Here is a 20279-nt window from a genome sequence, read left to right as displayed (position 1 = left end):
ATCAGTTTGGTTTGTGCAAATGAAAGTGTTGCTTCCATCAGCTCAAACCTGAGCTGACAAAGAGAGAGGCAGACGTATTGTTGTGTCGATATCTTTATATTGAAATTCATGAAGTATACACAATGCATCCTACACTATTACAATGTCCACACGTTGATAATGTTTTTGTTGTTGGATGATAAAGCTACGTTTTGGCATTTAATTAACCAAACAGCAGTTTGACTGAGAAGCTTGGAGCAAAAGAAACATTAAAAACATAAAACATTGTTGTGGATTAAACGGTAGCACGGCAGCAGGTAGGTAGGTACAAGTAGGCAACATTAGTTATAGTTACAGAGTAGAAAATCATCAACAAAAACTCAATAATCAGTTTTTACTGTCTGTTATATACAACCCAGTGCCTTCAGAGGAACGGCCCTTTGTGTCTTTCCACCTCATGCGGACTTTTCCTCTGACATCACAAGTAGACTCCAGCCAATCAGATTCGACCTTCAAGTTGGATGCAGTTTACAGTGTCGGTTTGTTTTAGGCTGGTAAATGAGAGAGAAGGTTTTCCTTCCTTCAGTCTACTGCTAGAGTGAACAGAGATTTGGATATTGTTGAATATGAAAACACACACACACACACAAGCACCGTTTAACCCCCCCATCCTGGACTCTTCTCTCAGTGGCCACTTCAGTATCTAATATCTTCTTTTCCTGCTAAACTTGCTGAATTCTTTCTAAAGTGGCTAAAGTTGTGCTATGGTTCCCTGCTCCGCTGCCCATCAGCCCATTAAAAACAACTTTCTGTCACCAGATGAGGAGCGATTTGTCTCACAGCAGTGACAGTAAAAGTGTGGCATTCAGGGACCCATCGTAAGCCAGGAAATCCCAGCTGTCTACTGCTACAGTGAGCTGAACTACACCGTGTCCCTCCTGTTAGCTTCTAACACCTCCCTCCTTCATCCTGTCCTACATGGCACACAGAGAGGAACCAAACCTCTCCAGCTTCGTCTGCATGTTTGGAAGACGTGCATTAACAAGCAGGCGTTCCTAATAAAGTGGCCACTGAGTGTTTGTTCTCTCTGTCTGCCCCCCCCCCCCACTGCTCAATAACTGTGAACCTGCCAGTCGAGGTCAAAGGTCACAGAGCAGGAAGTGCCAGGGATGTGGGTTTAGAAGGTGTGTTCAAGTGTGGTGGGAATTTCCACGTTCTGTGTGTGTGTGTGTTTTCCATTGTGACCTTACTTTTCCCCTCAGTGGTGACGGTTTGTAACGAGCGTCGCAGCACTCGGGTTAAGCGGCGCTCTGACACACACACACACACAGAGGTTTGTCTGGTTTGGAGGTTTTATTTTAGTTTCTTTGTGCCGTCACATCCAAACCAAACAAACCTCAGGCGTGTTTTCTGTCAGAGATCTGACGTGAGGAACGTTATGCAGCGGTTTGTAATCACAAAGGCCTGTTACACTTCTGCTCTTATTGTAAATTATATATTCATATCCACAAGTATCATCTTCATCGACCTTCAGATCAAGGCTTCGTCAGCAAACTCTTCTTTAGCATCATTCATAGACTTATTTGAACATTAAAGGAAACAAGACAGTCAGGAAGAAACTTCCCTTACATGCATGCACACACACTCACAACCATAGTGCTTTTTCTTTCCCGTGGACGTCCACACACTCTTTCTGCTATACACACGTTTTAACGTCATCTCAGTTGATTATTCATGCATTCAAACACTTTTCTCTCTCACACATGGACACACACACCTCACAGACACACACACACACACACCCTCTTTACATAAGCACATTCATGTACATACATAGAAAAAGAAAGGTATTGTTCAACGTAAATTAGAAAAAGCTCAGTTTTGAAAAGGCGTCTATTAGCTCTCGTACCTAAAACAAAAACTTTACAGAGACTGGTTGGTTTGTGCCAGTAGTTAAGGGGGGAGCACGCAGACGGGTGAGGCAGGACGGAGTGTTTTCTTCTCTATCCCGTCAGGACAGCTACAGTTCAGATGTCCTACCTTCCCGGTTCTGCGGGTCTTTTAATATCAGCAGTACAAAGACAGAAACAAATGAAGCATTCTTTTTTTTTCACGCTCTTTGTGTGACCGGTGGAAGCACATCGGCTCTCTGGGGACAGCGGGACCTTCTGTACTTCACCTGTATGTTTTTCAACCCTCTCTCATCGGCGCGGTGGGCTGCAGTCATTTGGGTCGGAGTGGAGAGGAAATGGATGGGGGTGATGAGATCAGGAGGGGGGAGGGGGGGAAGACACGAGGACATTTTTGATAACAAGTAAGACAGCCTGTAGTAACGGTCATCCTGGGGTTTAACGGTCAGTGTTCGGGTTAAAGTTACGGCCCAGTGGGTTGAGTTAGTCGTCCAGAGCTGCCGGCCTGGTTAGGTGGTCTCCTTGCCCTGCGTCCCGGTGACCGTCTTGATGGAGCTGAGCGTTCGGTTGAACCAGGTCTTCTTGGCGGCCTGCACCTCGTTGAGGGCGAGGCCCAGGTGGTGCTCCAGGTCCTGACGGGAGGAGAGAGAGAGGAGCCGTGACTAAGACACTCAGCGTGGGTCCAGTAATGCCAATAAACTGATTCTGGCTCAGGCAGCTGTGTGCTTCTCCTGTATCAGCTGTTCCCCTCTCGCTCTGACACACCATCCATCATATCAAACCCTCATCTTTCTTTTTGACATCATTCCCAGTGAACTCCCAACAGAGCTCCTTCCTGCTGTTGGTCAAAAACGTGTATCATAAATAGTTCTCTGGCTTCTGGCCCTGTTTCTTTTCTTCTTTTTCTAGTTCTATCAGACCGGAACGCTGCCGCAGACACTGTTGATCAATCATTTTGTAAATGAAGTCCAGCTCACTGATACTGCTGCCATTTCTTTAACCATATCTTGTTAGTAGCTAATTCTGTGCTGTGGTTTGTGGAGCCTCTGCTGCCCATTAGGAGCTGATAAAGTCATGACAGTCGAAATGTGACCCCCCCTTTATAGTAGCTGTGAAGGTGAAACACACAGCAACATAAAGACAAGCAGCCTAGATATTAAGAGAAGGATGTCCCCAAACACACACAGGCCTAACTGACTGGACTGAAATGAGCTCGTCTCACTTCACCCCTCAGACTTTATGACGCCTGATACAGTCAGCAGCCTCCTCCCTCAGAAACAGACTCTCAGCCTTTAAGAATGAATCAAAGTGTTGCAGTGACAAAGGCCAGTACGGCAGACTGAATGAGACTCAAGGTCTGTTTGCTTAACAGCTTCTGCAGCAGCCGCAGGAACAACACCGGAGCGTGACGTGACCACATGACTCGTGGGAAGAGCTGCTGTAATACTACTGTTAATAACCTTTACTTAGTTTTCATTTTCACTTTGCAAAGGCAAAAGCTGAATAGTTAAAACTACCATCAAAAGCAACAACCAGCTAGAAAATAAGGTCCTGGCTGGGCTGACATTGTACTCAAGTACTCAAGTGGTTTTTAGAAAACAACGGGGCCGACACTGTTCTGGACGCTGGCTGTTCAGCTGTGGTGGATTTTGGCCTGTTGTGTACCTGGATTTTGCACTCGGCCTCCACCAGCTGCAGTTTGGTCTGGGCCAGTTCCAGCTCCATCTCTCTCAGCTGGTTCTTCAAACCTTCCTTCTCCTCATCGGTCTCCTCCGTCCCCCCCGCCGGCGCCGTGGTCACCGCGGCCCGCACACGACCCTCTTTGTTGAAGAGGCTGCTGCACTTCTCACAGCCTTCCACTTTGGACTAGAGGTGGAGGGAAGACAAACAGAGAATAAACCAGTGACATCTCTAGTCTACCTTTAAGCTCTGTCACAGAGAGACTCACTGGTAAGAGGGAACACTAACTTTAGAAACAGACAGACAAATGAGGCTGGGAGGTGTCGCTGAAGAGAAAAAGCTAATTAGTGCTCTGTCGTTATTTGATTCCTGCTCTAGATTTAATCCTTCGTACGCTCAGATCACTTCTGACAGCCGCTCTGCTGCTGTGTCTGTCTGCAGACATCAGTCTGTGGACACCTTCATGTCTTCTGGTCGGCGAGACTATTGTAAGTGTGCAGAAGGTCCAAGAAAGATGGAGACGAGACGTAGAACCATCATGTCTGAAGTAAATGCAGATACGTCCAGACTTCTGTCCTGCAGAGATCTGACAGTCTGAAAGGAGGCCGTGTTCTCTGGAGTAACCCCCCCAGCCCTTTAGTCAAAGAGCTCTTTTTGGGACACAGCATTGATGCAAACAGCAGCAGATAATGAGTGCAGACAGAACTGTGCTGTACTTACTGACTGCTGGATGAAAAAGCAGTCAGGTACGTTGACTCGCTCACAGTTTTCTGGTGCTGCTGTGGGAGCAGGACGTTAGCGTTTAGCTCTGATAAGCTAAGCTACAGTGGAGGTGTTAGAAGGTGGCAAACTACTGCTGCTTCCTGCTTCACCTGCTCCGTCTAACTTTGGCTCATGGCTACCAGACCTCCTACCGGAGCAGGTCCCGTTCAGGAGGCCGCCTCCCGTCAGACCTCTGCAGACGGATGAGTGCGGTAACAGAGCACCTCAGTTCATGACAGGACATCGCTGGCTGAGATACGCCTTCAGAGTTAACATTTCATTACTATTACATTTGATTTGGATTAAACTGTCAGCTGAGTTTAAAGCGGGATCGTAATTATACCGAACGTGTCTGGGCTCATCACGGCACAAGTGGATGAGAGCTTTAATGAAGCAGCAGAGCGGCCGAGCTGAGAGCGTCTCTGTCGTCACTTTAAATAGAGCTTCGGTGAATAAGTGTGCCAGTACATTATTTAAACATTTCTAATTAACGCTGTTGTAACTTACAATTATATTTTATTGACTGTATATCATTGTTCCCCTTTATAACCTTATAACTGCAGCTGCTGACAGTTTCATTCCATTTGCTGCTCCATTATTAGTAAATATTAAAGGGAAGAAAACTCGAGAGCAGACGTGAGGATGGACACACACACACACACACACACACACACACACACACACACACACACACACACACACACACACACACACACACACACACACACACAGACACACACACTCAGACACACTCCCACATACACACACACACACACACACTCCCACATACAGACATACACACACACACAGACACACAGACACACAGACACACACACACACTCACAGACACACTCCCACATACACACACACACACACACACACACACACACACACACACACACACACACACTCACAGACACACACTCACAGACACACTCACACATACACACACTCATACACACACACACAGACACACACACAGACACACACACACAGACACACACACACACACACACACACGCACACACACACACACACACGCACACACGCGCGCGCGCACACACCCACGCGCGCACACACACACACACACACACACACACACACACACACACACACACACACACACACACACACACACACAGAAGCTGCAGCCTTTACAGGACGTGTCCTTGGTGCGATAAACTGTTGGTCTGTCCTTCTCTCAGTCCTTGGGCAGTCCTTTCTGAGCTCTCTGCCAAAATGGCCTTTCTCCCAGACGCAGTTTAAACAAACAGTTCAGCCGCCAAGTGCTGGAAGTGAGACGCCTGGCTCGGGCTCTCAGCCCGACTCCTCATTCTTCCCCAAAAGCTTTGATTTCACAGCCAGTCGAGACAATGAGACGGCAGCACAGCTCCCAACATACCTGCAACACTGCTGGGATCAGGGAGGAGAAAGAGCTACTGCGCCTCCATGATTAATCAAACCGAACAGAGACCAATTTTCAAATCTCAAAAGCTGGAGTTCTTCACATGAAACACTTTCAGGTGCACACGTGCTGCTCCAGCTGACGGATGCATGCACATAGTGGATGAAGAAAGCCACATGGAAAACTTTAAAGTCCTTCGCCACGCGCACACGTTGATGCTGAAAGTACCACCGCCTGAAAACGGCAGAACCGCCGAAGAGCAGGAGGGGCGCGCCTCGTTACCGTAGCAACAGCACCAGGCAACACCACACATTAAAGAAGCTTCACGAGGCCGCGTGCGACGAGTACATGACTACAAGACTCGACGACCAGCGTATTCAGCGAGAAGATTCAAAACCTCAGAACGGCACCGAGGATCAGAGCCAGTTGTTACTGTGACTGTTATTTTCTAGATCCTCACTGTCATGATGATCTTTGGGCTTGAGGACGTCAATATTCTGCTGTGATCAACTGTGTTTCAACAATTCAGTGGCTGAACAACGATTTGTCATTCAAATCAATTCAGTCTGTTATCATGTGGTGCTGGTCAGACTGTAGAGCGATTTATTTCTATTTGAAAGTAAATACTGAATCACAGTCACTATGCTGGTCTAAAGTGAAGTTTGGTTATTTTTCCATGAGTGGTGGTGGTTCATGGGGGGGGGGGTAACAGACACATGAGAGCTGGTGATGATGTGACGCTGATCCGGGCCGTCGTCCACAGTCCTCAATTCTTCAATTAGTAATAAAGACACACACATTCATTCAGTGCTCAGTCAGCTGGTCCTCACAACCTCAAAGGGCTGTTTGAGGGTTTAGACCTGGTTTAAGGTCAGAATCAGGTAAAGATAAGGGGCTGGTGTGTGTGTGTGTGTGTGTGTGTGTGTGTGTAGGTCACCCGTATTTTCTCCAGTTCTCCTCGGTTGGCCGTCTGCTGTTTCTCCAGTCGTTCACTCAGCTGGGAGCAGATCTGTGTGAACCAGAGAGACAAAGTTTGATCATCAACACGCAGCAGCTGTTTTAGACTTTATAAATATTTCACATTACACTTGTGCAGTGAGTCTGTGTGTCAGTGAACTGTGCTGTTGCTGACACACTGTTTTTAACCGTCCTCCTGACCAAACCGCTGTGCACAGCCTGCTGCGTGGCTCCTGGTAAATCAGCCTCTGCGGCTCAGACTTCATCCTCTTACTCTCTTAAGTCCATTAGTTGTGTTTTTCCAGCAGCGCTCACACACAGAATGCACACACATGGCTATACATGTGCCTATCTTTGTCTCCTCCTCCTCCTCCTCCTATACCTACAGCCCTCCGCTACAGACGTGCCGACATACAGACAGTACAAACACACACACACACCCTCCCACACACACACTTGTGCTCCAGCTTGCCAACGAACAGAGAGATCGATGTGACATGAGTCATCCTAACGGGAACACGGGGTCATCCCACCTCTCTGTAGTCAGACTATCTGTCTGTTCCTGCTCTCTGCAGATCTCTCTGATTCCCCGTGCTCTCTACTGTACATCTCTCCCTCCTCCTGCTTTAGACATCATCAACAGGCGTTATTATGTCACATTACACATTTAGTTTCTCATAGTTTGGGCTCAAAACCCTTTCTATGCTTTTCATATCTTTCTGTCTTATTTAAAATATTTTCGCTCAATTATTCATCTGGTCCTGCTGCAACTTTGCTGCCTGGAGATTTTTTTTGTTTTCTTGGTCAATAATGCATGTATGCAGTGTACAGAACGCTTACAGTGGACATATGTAGGCACATGCAATTTTAATAGCTCCACCACGCTTGTAATATTTTGTTTTAAGCTCAGAACCAGAGGCAGGCAATTAGGATGCAGCGCTCGGTGCTCCGAATAGTCATTTCTCTTCAAAGTGTGAGAACTAAGAGAAGTCTGATGCTAACAGGCCCTCAGAGACACGAGCTGTGGCTCACGCCGCTGAACCTGGCGAGTAGCGGCCGTCCTCGGTGCGTCTCCACCGACTCCTCTCCTGCAGCGACACCGTTTTTAGCTTCACCATTAGCAGACATTCCTCTGTCCTCGTGGGCCGGAGGGACAATTAGCACACAAAGCTTTTTTTGGCTCTAATCCCACAAAAAGAAACTCGCAGCATTCACAGCCTCTGAAATAGGAAAGGATATTTGGAGAATAATTTGAGTTATCTGGGTTGGAAAACAATGCAGGCTATTTTGGGGCTTTCCTTAACTTGTCAATCCCACAGGATTGAATGCTTCTGTCCTCCCTCTGCTCTCTCTCCTCCACACACTGCCGTTCATCCTCACCCTCCCTCCCTCCCTCCCTCCATCAGCCCCTTCCTCCCTGTCACAAAAAGAACTATTTTTGTCAGAGCCCCATTTTCACACTCAGCTCAGCACTGTTTCAGCCTCACGCAGACAGTCGGACACACACACACACACACACACAACCATCAGCCTCGCTCGGCTTGGTGACAGCTCTTGTCAGCAGTTTGGGGATCTGCCACCAGTATTTTTAGACTCAGGTGAAGTTGAGGTCTGTTTCTAAATTCGTCCTCTTGCTATTTCTGTGCCCCCCCCCCTCCTCCTCACCCACATGGGAGCGAGAGGAGCTGGATCGTTGCATAATGTCTCCGTGTTGATGCTAATAGCACTTGATCTGACTAGGTTTATATTTAAGCATCAAGTGACGGGATGAGATCTGAAAGGATGAAAAGAGGAACTGAGAAGATGGTCGTCAGAGGCTCCAGGTTCAGCTGAGGGGGAGAATTAGATGTTGTATCTTGTATCGTGCTCTTACATTAGCTTCAGTGCTTGGACGTGAAAAAAGGAGCCAGAAAAGGAGATGAGCTGATAATTCAGACAAAGCTACCTCAGAGGTAACACAAGGATTCTGGGTAATTAACAGGTATGAGGTCGCTCCAATCTTCGCTGAATTTTCCTCCGGTCTTAAACATCACCAGTTCTTCCTTTAGACATGTTGTGAGTCTTCTGCCAAGTCACCTTTTAAATGTCACCACACTTTTTAATTTTTAACACGCGTCTGGCTGACCTCAAGCATGTCTGTACAGAGTTACTGGACGTCAGTGTGAGTGATCGTCGGTTACTGACACCGTAGCTCCCTGCTTTGTTTTCAGTGGCATCTTTAGTTAGAAAAGCTTCTTCCAGATCAGTAAACAGCTTCCTGTTCATCTGCTCTGGATATTAAAGCTCCTAAAGTAAATTAAACCGAAGCCACAGGTCAGATGAACTCTGGACATCATTAGTGTCCAGAGAGCTTCTAGTTTCTGCCGAGGACCAGAGGTTATGGTTAGGGCCCTTTAACACCGGCTCCCAGGGGGCTTTGGGATTGATTTTAAATATTCTATTGGTCTGACTTCAGCTGTATTATACTCAGTGTAGTTTTTCTTTTATTCTCTTTTATTATATCTATTCATTTTATTAAGGTTCATTTAATATCTTTTATTCACCTGCATGTCTCCCCCTTCAGATTTTAATCATTGTTCTGTGAGAAAGATTCTTATTTTCTCCACAAATGAGATTTATTGTTATTAAAAACCCTGCAGGACTAATGATCTACCAACAGTGACTTACAGGATTGTGTCCCCCTCAGGATAACGTGTGTGTGTCGGCCAGGATGTGTGACACACGACGCTGTGACGGTCCTGTGTGTAAATGTCTGCCTGTCACTTAACAAAACACATTCTTCTCCTTGTTTTTCACAGCTTACATTTATTATTGTATTCTATTTTGGATGCATATGTTTAATATACTCCTATATTGTGTTTAATGTTGTTTCTGTGTTGGACGGAAAATCAGAAAGTGCTCAAAAACATTTATGGGAAATGTGGGAGGGTTTCAGTTCTCTTAACTATACTTCAGTATGATGACGGCTGTATCAGCACCAGACCTCCTGAGGACTGATGTCTGGAGGTTCACACATGCAGCACATACCTGCTTATATTCTCCAATGATGGAGCCGTTCTTCTTGATCTCTGATTCAGACTTATCGAGCTCTCGTCTGCACATCTCCTTCAGCTGTGGAAACACACACACAGATACTGTTAGGCTGTTGCAGGGCAGGAGCAGATGATGCCCCAGAGACCGTGTGAGTGCCGTCACATGAAGAGAGGACTATTGGCAGGTTGGAGGCTCGGGGCAAAGTCACGCCCTCCACACAACCTCTGTGGAAGCACATAAATCACTCAGAGGGCAGCGGGTCTGAAGGACTCTTCACTGAACTCAAGCCAGTCGGCATCACAGATGAGCCGACGTCCTCAGACAGCGGAGAGTTTGTCTTTGTTGTTTTGTCTGTAGACGAGACGGATGACGACGGCAGGTTGTGTTGGACAGAGACGGATGTAGTGGACGGACACATTCAGAGCCTGACATCTGCTGTCTGTCTAAAGGGGATGAATTCATCACATGACGGCTCTTCAGGTTAGATTTACTCTCCCCAGATGATTTATTTAGCTGTTTAAGTTGAGTTTACAGACAGTGTGGGTTTTGTTTAGTTAGACGTCTGATGTTACTCACTGTTATCACCTCCACCACGAGGCCCCAACGTGTAGTTACACACCTCATCTATTGCACAGCCCACAGTTACCACCCTGTAGAACTACGGAACAACCCTTTAATGTGTAAGCATCAGTTCAGCTCCACTCAGGCAAACAGAATTAGAGCCTTAGTTTTAAAGAACTGTGTTAAGGTTTTATCTCCACCATATATATTATTATACACACTAACAATATCTTCATCATCATCATCATCATCCCCAGAAAGAGGAAGAACCTGCCGACTCTTGGCTCAGTCACGTTAATGCTGGCCTCCCTCTCAACTCCAGGACGGGAGATTTAACAATAATGCTGCGCTCACAGACTGACAAACACCTTCTGGACGGGAAAACCTGTTGCTATGGTGATACTGTGCTGTTTAACATATTAATGTTTACATTGTATTATTGATAATTTAATAATGCATTATTGCATTTTTTGCTGTGGAAGACGGTAAAAAGTAATTCTTCATGTCATTTTACCGTCCTGCTCTCGTCCACTAAACCCGTCCGCCTGAACGCAGCCTGATTCTGATGATTCCTTTGCCTGTGAATATGTGCTGCAGCGGTGCTGACCCTCTCCGGCCGTCCGTGACCCCGCTGGTCACATGAGATTTAGAGAAAAGATGGACGGGAGTCTAAAACCTGGACGTCGGGGAGAGAGGGGCCTCGTTTGTTGGCTCTAACCTGCGCAGACTCTTCCTCCAGTCGCCTCTTCTCGTCCTCTGAGTCCACCAGTTTCTGTTTGGTCAGCAGCAGCTCTTTATTCAGGGCGTCTGCCTTCTCCTCAGCCTGACACACACACACACACACACACACACACACACACACACACACACACACACACACACACACACACACAGAGAACAGCACGCTGTTGATGAGGTCATTGAAAGTTAAACTTGCCCTACTTTCCTCTTAGTTTCCTCTCCACATTTTTCTTTTTCAAGGACAAAGATGCACACAATTGAACGTCACTGCCTCTCTCGCTCTCTCACACACACACACACACACACACACACACACACACACACACACACACACACACACACACACACACACACACACACACACACACACACACACACACACACACACACACACACACTCACACACACACTCATTGTGTAAATAAAGGTTTTCCCTTTATGTAAGTGTCTTTATTGCACAAACACACTTATGCTTTCTCATGTCATTCAGTTCTTGCACAACTGTTGGCACACACATCACACACTCACCTCCGTCCACTGTCCTTATAGTCGTAACATTTTCACAAAAGGTCTGCACACACACACACACACACACACACACACACACACACAGACACACACACACACACACACACAGACACATATCCTTTGTCTTACGTTGTCGAGGTCTTTGCGCAGGGCGATCTTGCTGCTGACGAGCTCGTGTGCGAGGTCGTCGTTCTCCTGCTCCAGACGCATGTTGGCCTCCTGCAAGCGACGGTTCTCCCGCTGGACGGACACAGAGACAGATACAGAGAGAAGAAGAAGAAGAAGAAGAGAGAAGAAATGAAAGAAAGGGCAAAATAAAGAAAGAAAAAATAATGAAGAAGAAGAGCGGGACAGCACAGAGCAGCAGAAGAACAGAGAGAAGAGAGGAAACATGAAAGAGGAAGGAAAGTGAAGAGACGGAGGAGGGAAAAGGAGTTAGTCATCCTGTATATTGTTGCTTTCACATTCATGACTGTCAGAGTGTAAAAGTTAACTACAGCCAGAGCAACGCTGTCAGTAATGTTTAACAGGACACGACCTGTTTGTACATCATTAACAAGAGTTCAGGGGATAAAGTGTCAATACAACTAAATCGTGACGGATCCTTATTAAAAACAGTACAACCTTCTCCCAGGATGCCGTCTTGCCAGGTGACTCAGTGTCGAAGCTTTTGTTGAAAATAACACACGCTCTCATTTCTGAGTAAGGGCTTTTGATTGAAATATTCCTGCTTCATTCTGCGAGTCACGTCTAATGTTCATATCAAAACAAATGAGTCATTTTGATGCTGCGACGTGCTCAAACAAACAGGAACTGAGTCAAACGTAAACCGACGGGGCTGCTGGATTTGTTGAAAGGGATTTAAATAGACGCCGAGGTACAGAGCTGCAACTGTGATCGTCTCAAATATCCTTCAGCATCTTCAAATGATCAAACTAAGACTGAACAAACATCCGCCGGCAGTCAGCTGCATCGAGTTTGAAGACCCGATGGCCAAATGTATGAAAACAGCTCGAACACACAAAATGGCGTCTGCTCGTCGGAAGTGTTTTAAGAGGACGGTGTGACTGATGATCTCGTGCTGTTTAGACTCAGCCTGTCACCCTGGACAAGGACTGTTTGTGACAGAAAAGATTTAAGCCGTCATTAACACGGCGCTAATATCTGTAATAGACTGTAGGACTATGTGATAATGTTGCTCACAGAGTCGGTGCAGCGCTCTAAAGACGCCCTGCTGCTGTTTGGTGTTCATGTCTGTGTCTACCTCATATCTCTCGATGGGGGCCTCCTGCTGCTCCTGCTGCTCCCTTATGGTGTGGTACTCCTTCTCAAACTTCTTCAGCTTCTTCTGGCTGATCTGTTGGGCGGCGAGAACAGAAAAACTCATCAGCTGCATCGCACATGTGAAGAACTACACATGAAAACTAGAAATATAAAGTCTTTGGCGGGGGCACTGGCGGTGGCTGCCAGAGACGAGTCTTCACAATCTTTTGTAAACAGGGATGCAAGATTCCTAATCTTTGCTGGACTATGGATTCTTCATTTGAATATGAAGTAACGGTGCATATGCAGAGATTACAGGCCCAGTTTGTTACTCTTAACTTCTGTCTGACGAGCTGCTTTGCTGCCATCTTCCCGTCCACACACTCCAAGTTTCTCACTGACGGCTTTTAAAAGCTCCTGCAGCACACAGAAATCACTGGTGACAGCATTTTGAACTTGTATACGGCTGCTTTTCTAATCGTGGATTAAACTCTATAATCCATCACACACTTGTGGATGTTTTGTGTGGTTTTATTGCTCCTCTGGAGGGAACTGAAACTCTCTACATGTCAGCAGTCCATACCAGTTATTGTCATGTTGTTGAGGTGATGAACACTGAATGCAGCACACAGAGTTCAGAGTTCAGGTTCAGCAGCACGACTCTAATCTACGGCTGCAGCTAATGATTATTCTCATTATCGAGTCACCTGTGCAAAATGTTCTTGATTTGTCGATTAGTTGTTTGATCCAGAACATTCAGTTTACTGTTACAGGAGTAAAGAAACCAGAAAGTAAGAATCTAAAATGTCTTAAAACAATTTGATTTATCAAAACAAATTGACTCTGAAAATAGCTGACGATTAATTTGATCGCTGACAAACTAATCAAACAGACAGTTCTGCCACATTCATGCCTTCAGTTGCAGTTTTCTCTCTCTCACGTCTCATCAGCAGACCTCTGACTGCCCAGCTGCTGCCCAACACGCTGCACAAACCACCTGCATCTACCTGCGGCTGCAGCATCAACACTCTTGTGTTTGCCTGCCTGCCTGCCCACCGGTGTGTGTTTCAGTCTGAGGCTCAGTTTTATCCCACAGTAAGAACATGAGATGATCCAAATGTTCCTCGCTCTCGTCACCTCACCATGTTGGCAGAACTGGGACAGCGGGGCCCATATGCCGCCCTGCTCCGACTGTGTTTCTGTGTGTCGTACTTTCTGCTCTGTAAATGGTACATGAGGTCATTCGGGGCAGGAGTTGCCTCATCCGTCTCCTTTCTCTTTCTTTTTTCCTACTTTCTCTCCAAACCCTGACAGACAGCCGAGCCTCCAGAAGCTACAACTCAGAGAAGCAATTAGGAGCCCAGAGCGACCGCGGCTCTGTGCAGCGGCGTCAAGTAGACATAAAATATTTATCAGCTCACAAGTTCTGGATCCATCGTGAATTAGCAGATTACCTGTGCAGCCATTTTGTAAAATCCCCTGCGCTCTTGGCTGATTTGCTGATCGTTCTCTGCTCTTCTCAACCAAAAAACTACAACTGTTCTTCATTAAGTGGGTGAAATGGTGACATGAATGATCCTGAGATCGTCTGCTGAATACTTTCTGTGAACTGGCTGTTTGTCACATAATCACTTGAAAATAACTCAACTTATAATGACCTTAGACCTCCGTTACAACGTAAAGCTCAAACATTTCTACGTCACCTGACTGATTCTTCAACCTCACAGCAACTGTTTTCTGTCCTCGACTTGAGACACGAGGATCTCTGTAATCCTGAGTCTGCTTTTAAAGGTTTAGTACTAATTTCATCATGGGGGGGGGTGATGAGGGGTCAACAGTTCAAAGGGTCTGTGAGATATAAATAAAAACTGCACTAATCTATGAAACAATAAAACTCCATTACTCTAGAGTCAGAGTCTAGACATACACAGATTGATCCCCAGATAGGCAGTAAATGTAATAATCCAGCATTTAATTCAGCTCTCTGAGGTGTCCGACACAATTTAGCTGCAAAATCTGAGCTAAAATGGGCAATAAACACGGAGCCCCAGGCAACCCGGAGAGATGTGAGCTCCAATCAGACGGCGGCATCATCAGTCAGTGAGGGCAGCGGTAATCTGGACAGTTAATCCCCCTGTAGTGACATCCAGGCTTCAGATTAGCCTACCTGGACTCAGATTTAATTTCCTGCTCCAACACTGCAGGACTCGGCGGGGTCAATTCGCCAGATGACTTCTTGGAATTATTTTCTCTTTCCAAATAAAGAGCCGGAAACAGCTTCTTAGAGTCGATGAGCCTTTGTGTCACTACATGCGGGTGTTTCAGACTTATTGATTACTTATTGATTACATAAAGAGTAAAGGTGAGTCGAATGGAGAAAAATGAAAGAAAAAAGGAGTTGTTCTAGTGGTTTTGAATCCTGTCAGACCCCATCATCAGTCCAAAATCATGATTGATATGCAGACCTGAAATAACCGACAGTCCAGGTGCTTCTGATTCAGCTCCACTAGACTTTCCTCTGCTCACTATGTGTGTGTGTGTGTGTGTGTGTGTGCAGCTCACTGGTCCAACTGAGAACACTAAAAGCTCTTTTCTCTCTTCAGGCCGGCTCCTTCTCAGAGTTTGTGATAATAAATATCTCTGCCCAAAGTTACCTTCAAAGTCAGGCCCTCTAAACTGGGCCAGGCTGCTCAAAACAGGTCAGGACACAGGTGTGACTGTGTGTGTGTGTGTGTGTTTAAGAGACAGACAGAAAGAGAGGTGTGTGTGTGTGTGTGTGTGTGTGTGTTTCATCTATTAAACTTGATTTAAAGTTCAAAAGTGCCCCCTAGTGGTTTGTAGCAGCACTGCTGGACCACAGGAGGTCTCATCCACTAATGTAAACAGGACATTCGCCCTTGATTAGCTGTTTTTGTTTCCATCATTACAAATCTATTAATGTTTGAGGAGCTCTGGACTTTTTGAAGACCAGAACCACACGAGCATGAGGTGACTGTGACCATACAGAGCTGAGGCTGAAATAGTCAGAGGGATGTGAGGCGACTGCGCTCCAACACTGAGACTCACCTTCATGCTGCAGGCCAGCTCCATCAGTTTCTTTGCGTTCTCCTCTGAGCGGTACCTCTTAGGAACCGGGACACGGAAGAATTTGAGGGCACCTTCGAAGTCCGTTTGGATCAGATCGTCCTTTGATGTCTGAGGAAAACGGGGATGGGAACACGGAGAGTAAATCGGGGGCTCATTTACACTCCCCAGAGCATCTGATAGAGGTTTCAGGTTTCCCAAACTAGATGTCAGAGATGATGACACACATCTGCACCTTCAGACGGGTGAAATCTGTGCATGGTTTGATTTTCTGTTGGCGTCTGCAGTGTGTGTGTGTGTGTGTGTGTGTGTGTCCACGCTGTGTGGGCAGCCTTACCTTCAGAAGGGCCAGGGCTACGTTGAAGATCACACTGATGCCCTGAAATTAAACACACATTTTCAGATTCATTGTGCAGAACACAGGGCGTCTACCTGTGTCAGCAAGAGTGGATTTAAGACTTTTTCTGAGTTTTTAATACCAGTTTAATTAAATCTAAGGCCCATTTTGCTATTAAACATTAATATATAGTTGTACAAATATACATGCTCTCAGTCCAAAAGTATAAGTACATCAAAATTACAATAACTGGCTCCGTTAAAGAATTAAAGTCCTGAAACAGCATTCAGTTATGTTCATGCCATCAATGAACAGTCAACAATGATGAAGACACATAATCCAGATGTTTTTTTGAATAATAAAATGAGATTTATCTAAACTAGACGTTAGATATCGAACTGCAGGTCTTCCTTCACCAGCTGAACTTGCACTGTGTCTCCTTCTCCTGCTATTTGGGTCTCTCCTGGGGGGTTCAGGACTGAACCGGCCGACCTGAAGACTCGGATCGACGCGTTGAGAGGCTGTGTGTGATTTAAAGTCCTGTCTGTCTGCCCATCACTGGCTAAATGTTGGACAGTCTCCCAGTTCCTGCTGCTGTACTGCATCAATGCCATGCATCGCCATAGCAACGGTCTTATTCAGGTGATTGATGGGGTGGTTGGGTAGAGCTCGACGTTCAGGTCTGAGAAATATTTTAGTCTCATCACATAAGGAATTCTTCCCCCGGTGGACGACCGGCCGCTCTGAGAACAACGTTCAAACTCCTTTAACTTTCTGTTTGTGCGTCTCCATCACGACACACGGTGGCCGGTGAAGCAAATCCCAACACGACATGATTCATTACAGCTGTGGTGCAATGTGTGATTTGATTCAATAAAATAAAACTAACTAACTTATTACATATTTATTTCTCTGCTACTGAAGCTCAGTTAGCTGCTCCTTCATTGTCTGTTTCTATTCGACCTCTAAAAACACCTTCAGTCCTCTGTGGTGCAAAAACATGTAAAAAGGAGGTAAATTCAAGTGTTAAGAAGCTAAACTATTACCTAAACTATTACCTAAATATTACTATGACTTTAATAGATAGAATAAAAACATTTGTGTCCATTAAAACATATTTATCACACATTATATAATAAATATATATACATATTTATTTCTAGATGAGACCTGAACTGTCTGAATATTCAAAGTAAACGACACCAGAGAACTGAGAAGTGTTCCAACCAATCCCGGCCTCCCCTACAGTCAACATGGCGGCGAAGAGAACAGAAACGGGGATTTATTCACATCGTAACGTTCAGGTGTCGATAATCAGCAAAACTAAATAGCCTGAAAATGAAATGTGTCTTGTGTTTTACTACCAACCTCACACAGCAGCAGGTCGATGATGTGGAAGACCATGTAGAGTGGGAACTTGGCTGTGAAGAGCGTGAGGAACCACTGGGAGGCGTACATGTGAGCCTCCAGACCCACGTTCAGGAAATGGTTGTACAGGTCCGGTATATATTCCTGTTCATCACCGAGAGAGGGAGAGAGGGGTTAAGAGAGGAGGGAAGGAAAGAAAGAGGAGGAGGACATATGGACGCAGAGGTCACAGACCAAAAAGCAGCACTAATCAGTGAACAGATGACAAAGATGAAGATGAAGCTGTGCTTTACACACACCTGCATGAGCCTCTCGAGTTGGAAGAACTTGCAGTGCAGATCTTCAAAGTTCTGCTTGAAAAGGTCCCTGAGCCCGTAATCAAACATGATCTTCACCAGCACGCTGAACGCCTGCTCCTCCGGCATCTGACGAGGAAAACCAGCAGACTTTGTGATCACAACCTGCTCCTGCTCTGATTAAGGAGGCTTCAGGTGAGGCTCTACAACCATAAAAACATCTAGCACCGACACTGTTTGTCCACTAGGTGGCGATGTTGGCATGTCGCTGGAGTGCAGGAGGCTTCGAGGCGAGCCGCTCCAGTATTTATAAAACTAACATGTCAGTATCCTGTAGATGCCTCCTCAGATCTCAGACTGTTTTAGTGCAGGAACAGACATCATGCACATCCTGTCCTCCACTAAAAACGTCCAGAAGGAGCCGGGCTGCTCTTTCAACGGTGCAGAAAGTCAATAAGATACGGACGTCACATTAAAACCAAACTCTCAGCTCCTGAAATCACAGCCTACAACCTCTCCTGACTCTGCTCCTGCTCTTGTTTTCTCTTCTTTGTAAAGTGTCCTTGGGTCTCTTGAAAGGCGCTAAATAAAGCCAAGTTATTATTATCATTATCAGTATTATGGTTGGAGGAGTTGGGATTTTTCTGTTGATATGTGAACTCACGTGCAGCAGCAGCACAGCGGCCAAGAAGGATTGTCCCTGGCAGTAGCCAATCTCCTCGTCGTAAACAGAGTAGGCCTGGAGGGGAGGACAGAGGGGGGGGCAGAGAGGAAGAGTTTAAATATTGATGATGAAATGATGTTTAAAGAATTCTGGGGTGGTGCTCGTCCAATTATTGTGTAACAGACGACAGACAGAAGAAGAGCTGACAGGAACCAAAGCTACAAAAATATTTTTCCTGAATAGTTGGCAGATCAGCTGAGGGAGGGGGGGTTCACTATCAGTCTGAACTTTTATTGGACAGGTGGGGGGGGGGATCCGGACGAGGAGGGATCAACACAGCTTTAAATTAAACAGCAAAGATAAAGAGAAGCACCGTCATATCAGTCATGTGAATATTTAGTTTTTTAACCCACAGCAGATTAGAGCACTTGAATTGTGTCGTGTAAACTACTGACAGTAACGTCCAGTCATTTTAGAGACCTAAAGCTGTTGAAGCTCACTAATAATACACTGCACTGTATTATTAAGTGCACAAATCCTGCTTTTTCTTTATAAACATGCAGACTTTCAGCTGGCTGTGATGGACAGACATGATGTCGGTCAAATGAAATATAATGAGGTAAATAAATCAAATGCAAAATAATATAAGAATCAGTTGTTGGAGGAGAGAAAGAGAGGAAGAAGGACGAGGCCTGTAGTGGCCCACTGAGCTACAAACACAAATAATGAGAACAGACAAAGTGTGGATCAATCCACACACACACACACACACACACAGGAGAGGGAGGGCCGCTGAATTATTCACACACACCTGAGGAGGTGGCTGTCTGAGCAGAGATGGATGCCCTCACCTGACTAATACATAATGAATGAAACATGAAGAAAAGTGAACATTGGTGTGGGAGATGACGGTGCTGGAGGTAGAAGTGTGTGTGTGTGTGTGTGTGTGTGTGTGTGTGCTGTACGTGCACATGATCACTGTCATGGCAGAAACACAACTTCAGGATCAGTAAGTGTGTGTGTGTGTGTGTGTGTGTGTGTGTGTGTGTGTGTGTGTGTGTGCCATGCTGCAGGACTGATTACAGTACAGTCTATTTATTGTGTGTGTGTGTGTGTGTCGGAGCAGTTGCAGACAGGCAGTGAACTCAGTGAACCACCCAGAAACTAAGCGGCTGTTCGGCTAATTACTGATCCTGCTGCTCCACAGTCAGACCGACTGTCCTGGTCGCCGCCTGCACAGTAACTTGACTGGATTAGAGGGGAACCGGACGCTGTTTCACATGCAGAGTGATTTTATCTCCGAGAGATGAGCCCAAAATTACCAAATATTTATGTCTCACCACTGGAGGAAGATAAAACATCTCCAATTACACTTTAACAAACACAGCATCATCCTGAGGTTATGAATGGTTACACCTGGGCCACAATGTTTAGAATAAATATCAATAATAATAATCATATGATAATAAAAAGTGTGAGCAGGTCTGAGATGGATGAGGCTCAGAAACTCCATCTAATTCTGTCGTTATCGGTCGTTTCTCTCATGTTTATGATGCTTTAATGATCTATTCTAAGATGGATTTGTGTTTCATGTGGATTTCTAACTTCATGCCACCAAACACTTCTCTACGAGGCCTGCAAGCAAATATTCAATAAATATAAATATATTTGTGTTTACATCCATTTTCAGTGTGTTCACACGTCTGGTGTT

The 20279-nt window shown here is 45.7% G+C and overlaps 1 protein-coding gene across 2 annotated transcripts in view; it reads right to left on the bottom strand.

Annotated features, from left to right (window-relative positions):
• Nucleotides 1–90: 90 nt before the first annotated feature.
• LOC139218631 (rab GTPase-activating protein 1) overlaps nucleotides 91–20279 on the bottom strand; it is a 62464-nt gene continuing 42275 nt past the window's right edge. For both annotated transcript variants that reach the window (XM_070850272.1, XM_070850273.1), the window contains 12 exons: nucleotides 18569–18643; nucleotides 17908–18033; nucleotides 17609–17752; nucleotides 16241–16282; nucleotides 15886–16014; nucleotides 12821–12913; nucleotides 11686–11796; nucleotides 11006–11110; nucleotides 9721–9804; nucleotides 6674–6745; nucleotides 3555–3755; nucleotides 91–2521 (listed from right to left, as the gene is read on the bottom strand). In XM_070850272.1, the coding sequence (XP_070706373.1) occupies nucleotides 2399–2521; nucleotides 3555–3755; nucleotides 6674–6745; nucleotides 9721–9804; nucleotides 11006–11110; nucleotides 11686–11796; nucleotides 12821–12913; nucleotides 15886–16014; nucleotides 16241–16282; nucleotides 17609–17752; nucleotides 17908–18033; nucleotides 18569–18643 (1305 nt within the window). In that variant the 3' untranslated portion in view covers nucleotides 91–2398. The remainder of the gene's footprint in view (nucleotides 2522–3554; nucleotides 3756–6673; nucleotides 6746–9720; nucleotides 9805–11005; nucleotides 11111–11685; nucleotides 11797–12820; nucleotides 12914–15885; nucleotides 16015–16240; nucleotides 16283–17608; nucleotides 17753–17907; nucleotides 18034–18568; nucleotides 18644–20279) is intronic.

Source organism: Pempheris klunzingeri, chromosome 19, assembly GCF_042242105.1.
Source record: "Pempheris klunzingeri isolate RE-2024b chromosome 19, fPemKlu1.hap1, whole genome shotgun sequence".
Classification (NCBI taxonomy): domain Eukaryota; kingdom Metazoa; phylum Chordata; class Actinopteri; order Acropomatiformes; family Pempheridae; genus Pempheris; species Pempheris klunzingeri.
Note: the sequence above shows the minus strand (reverse complement) of the source record. Positions and strands in the feature narration are given on the sequence as shown.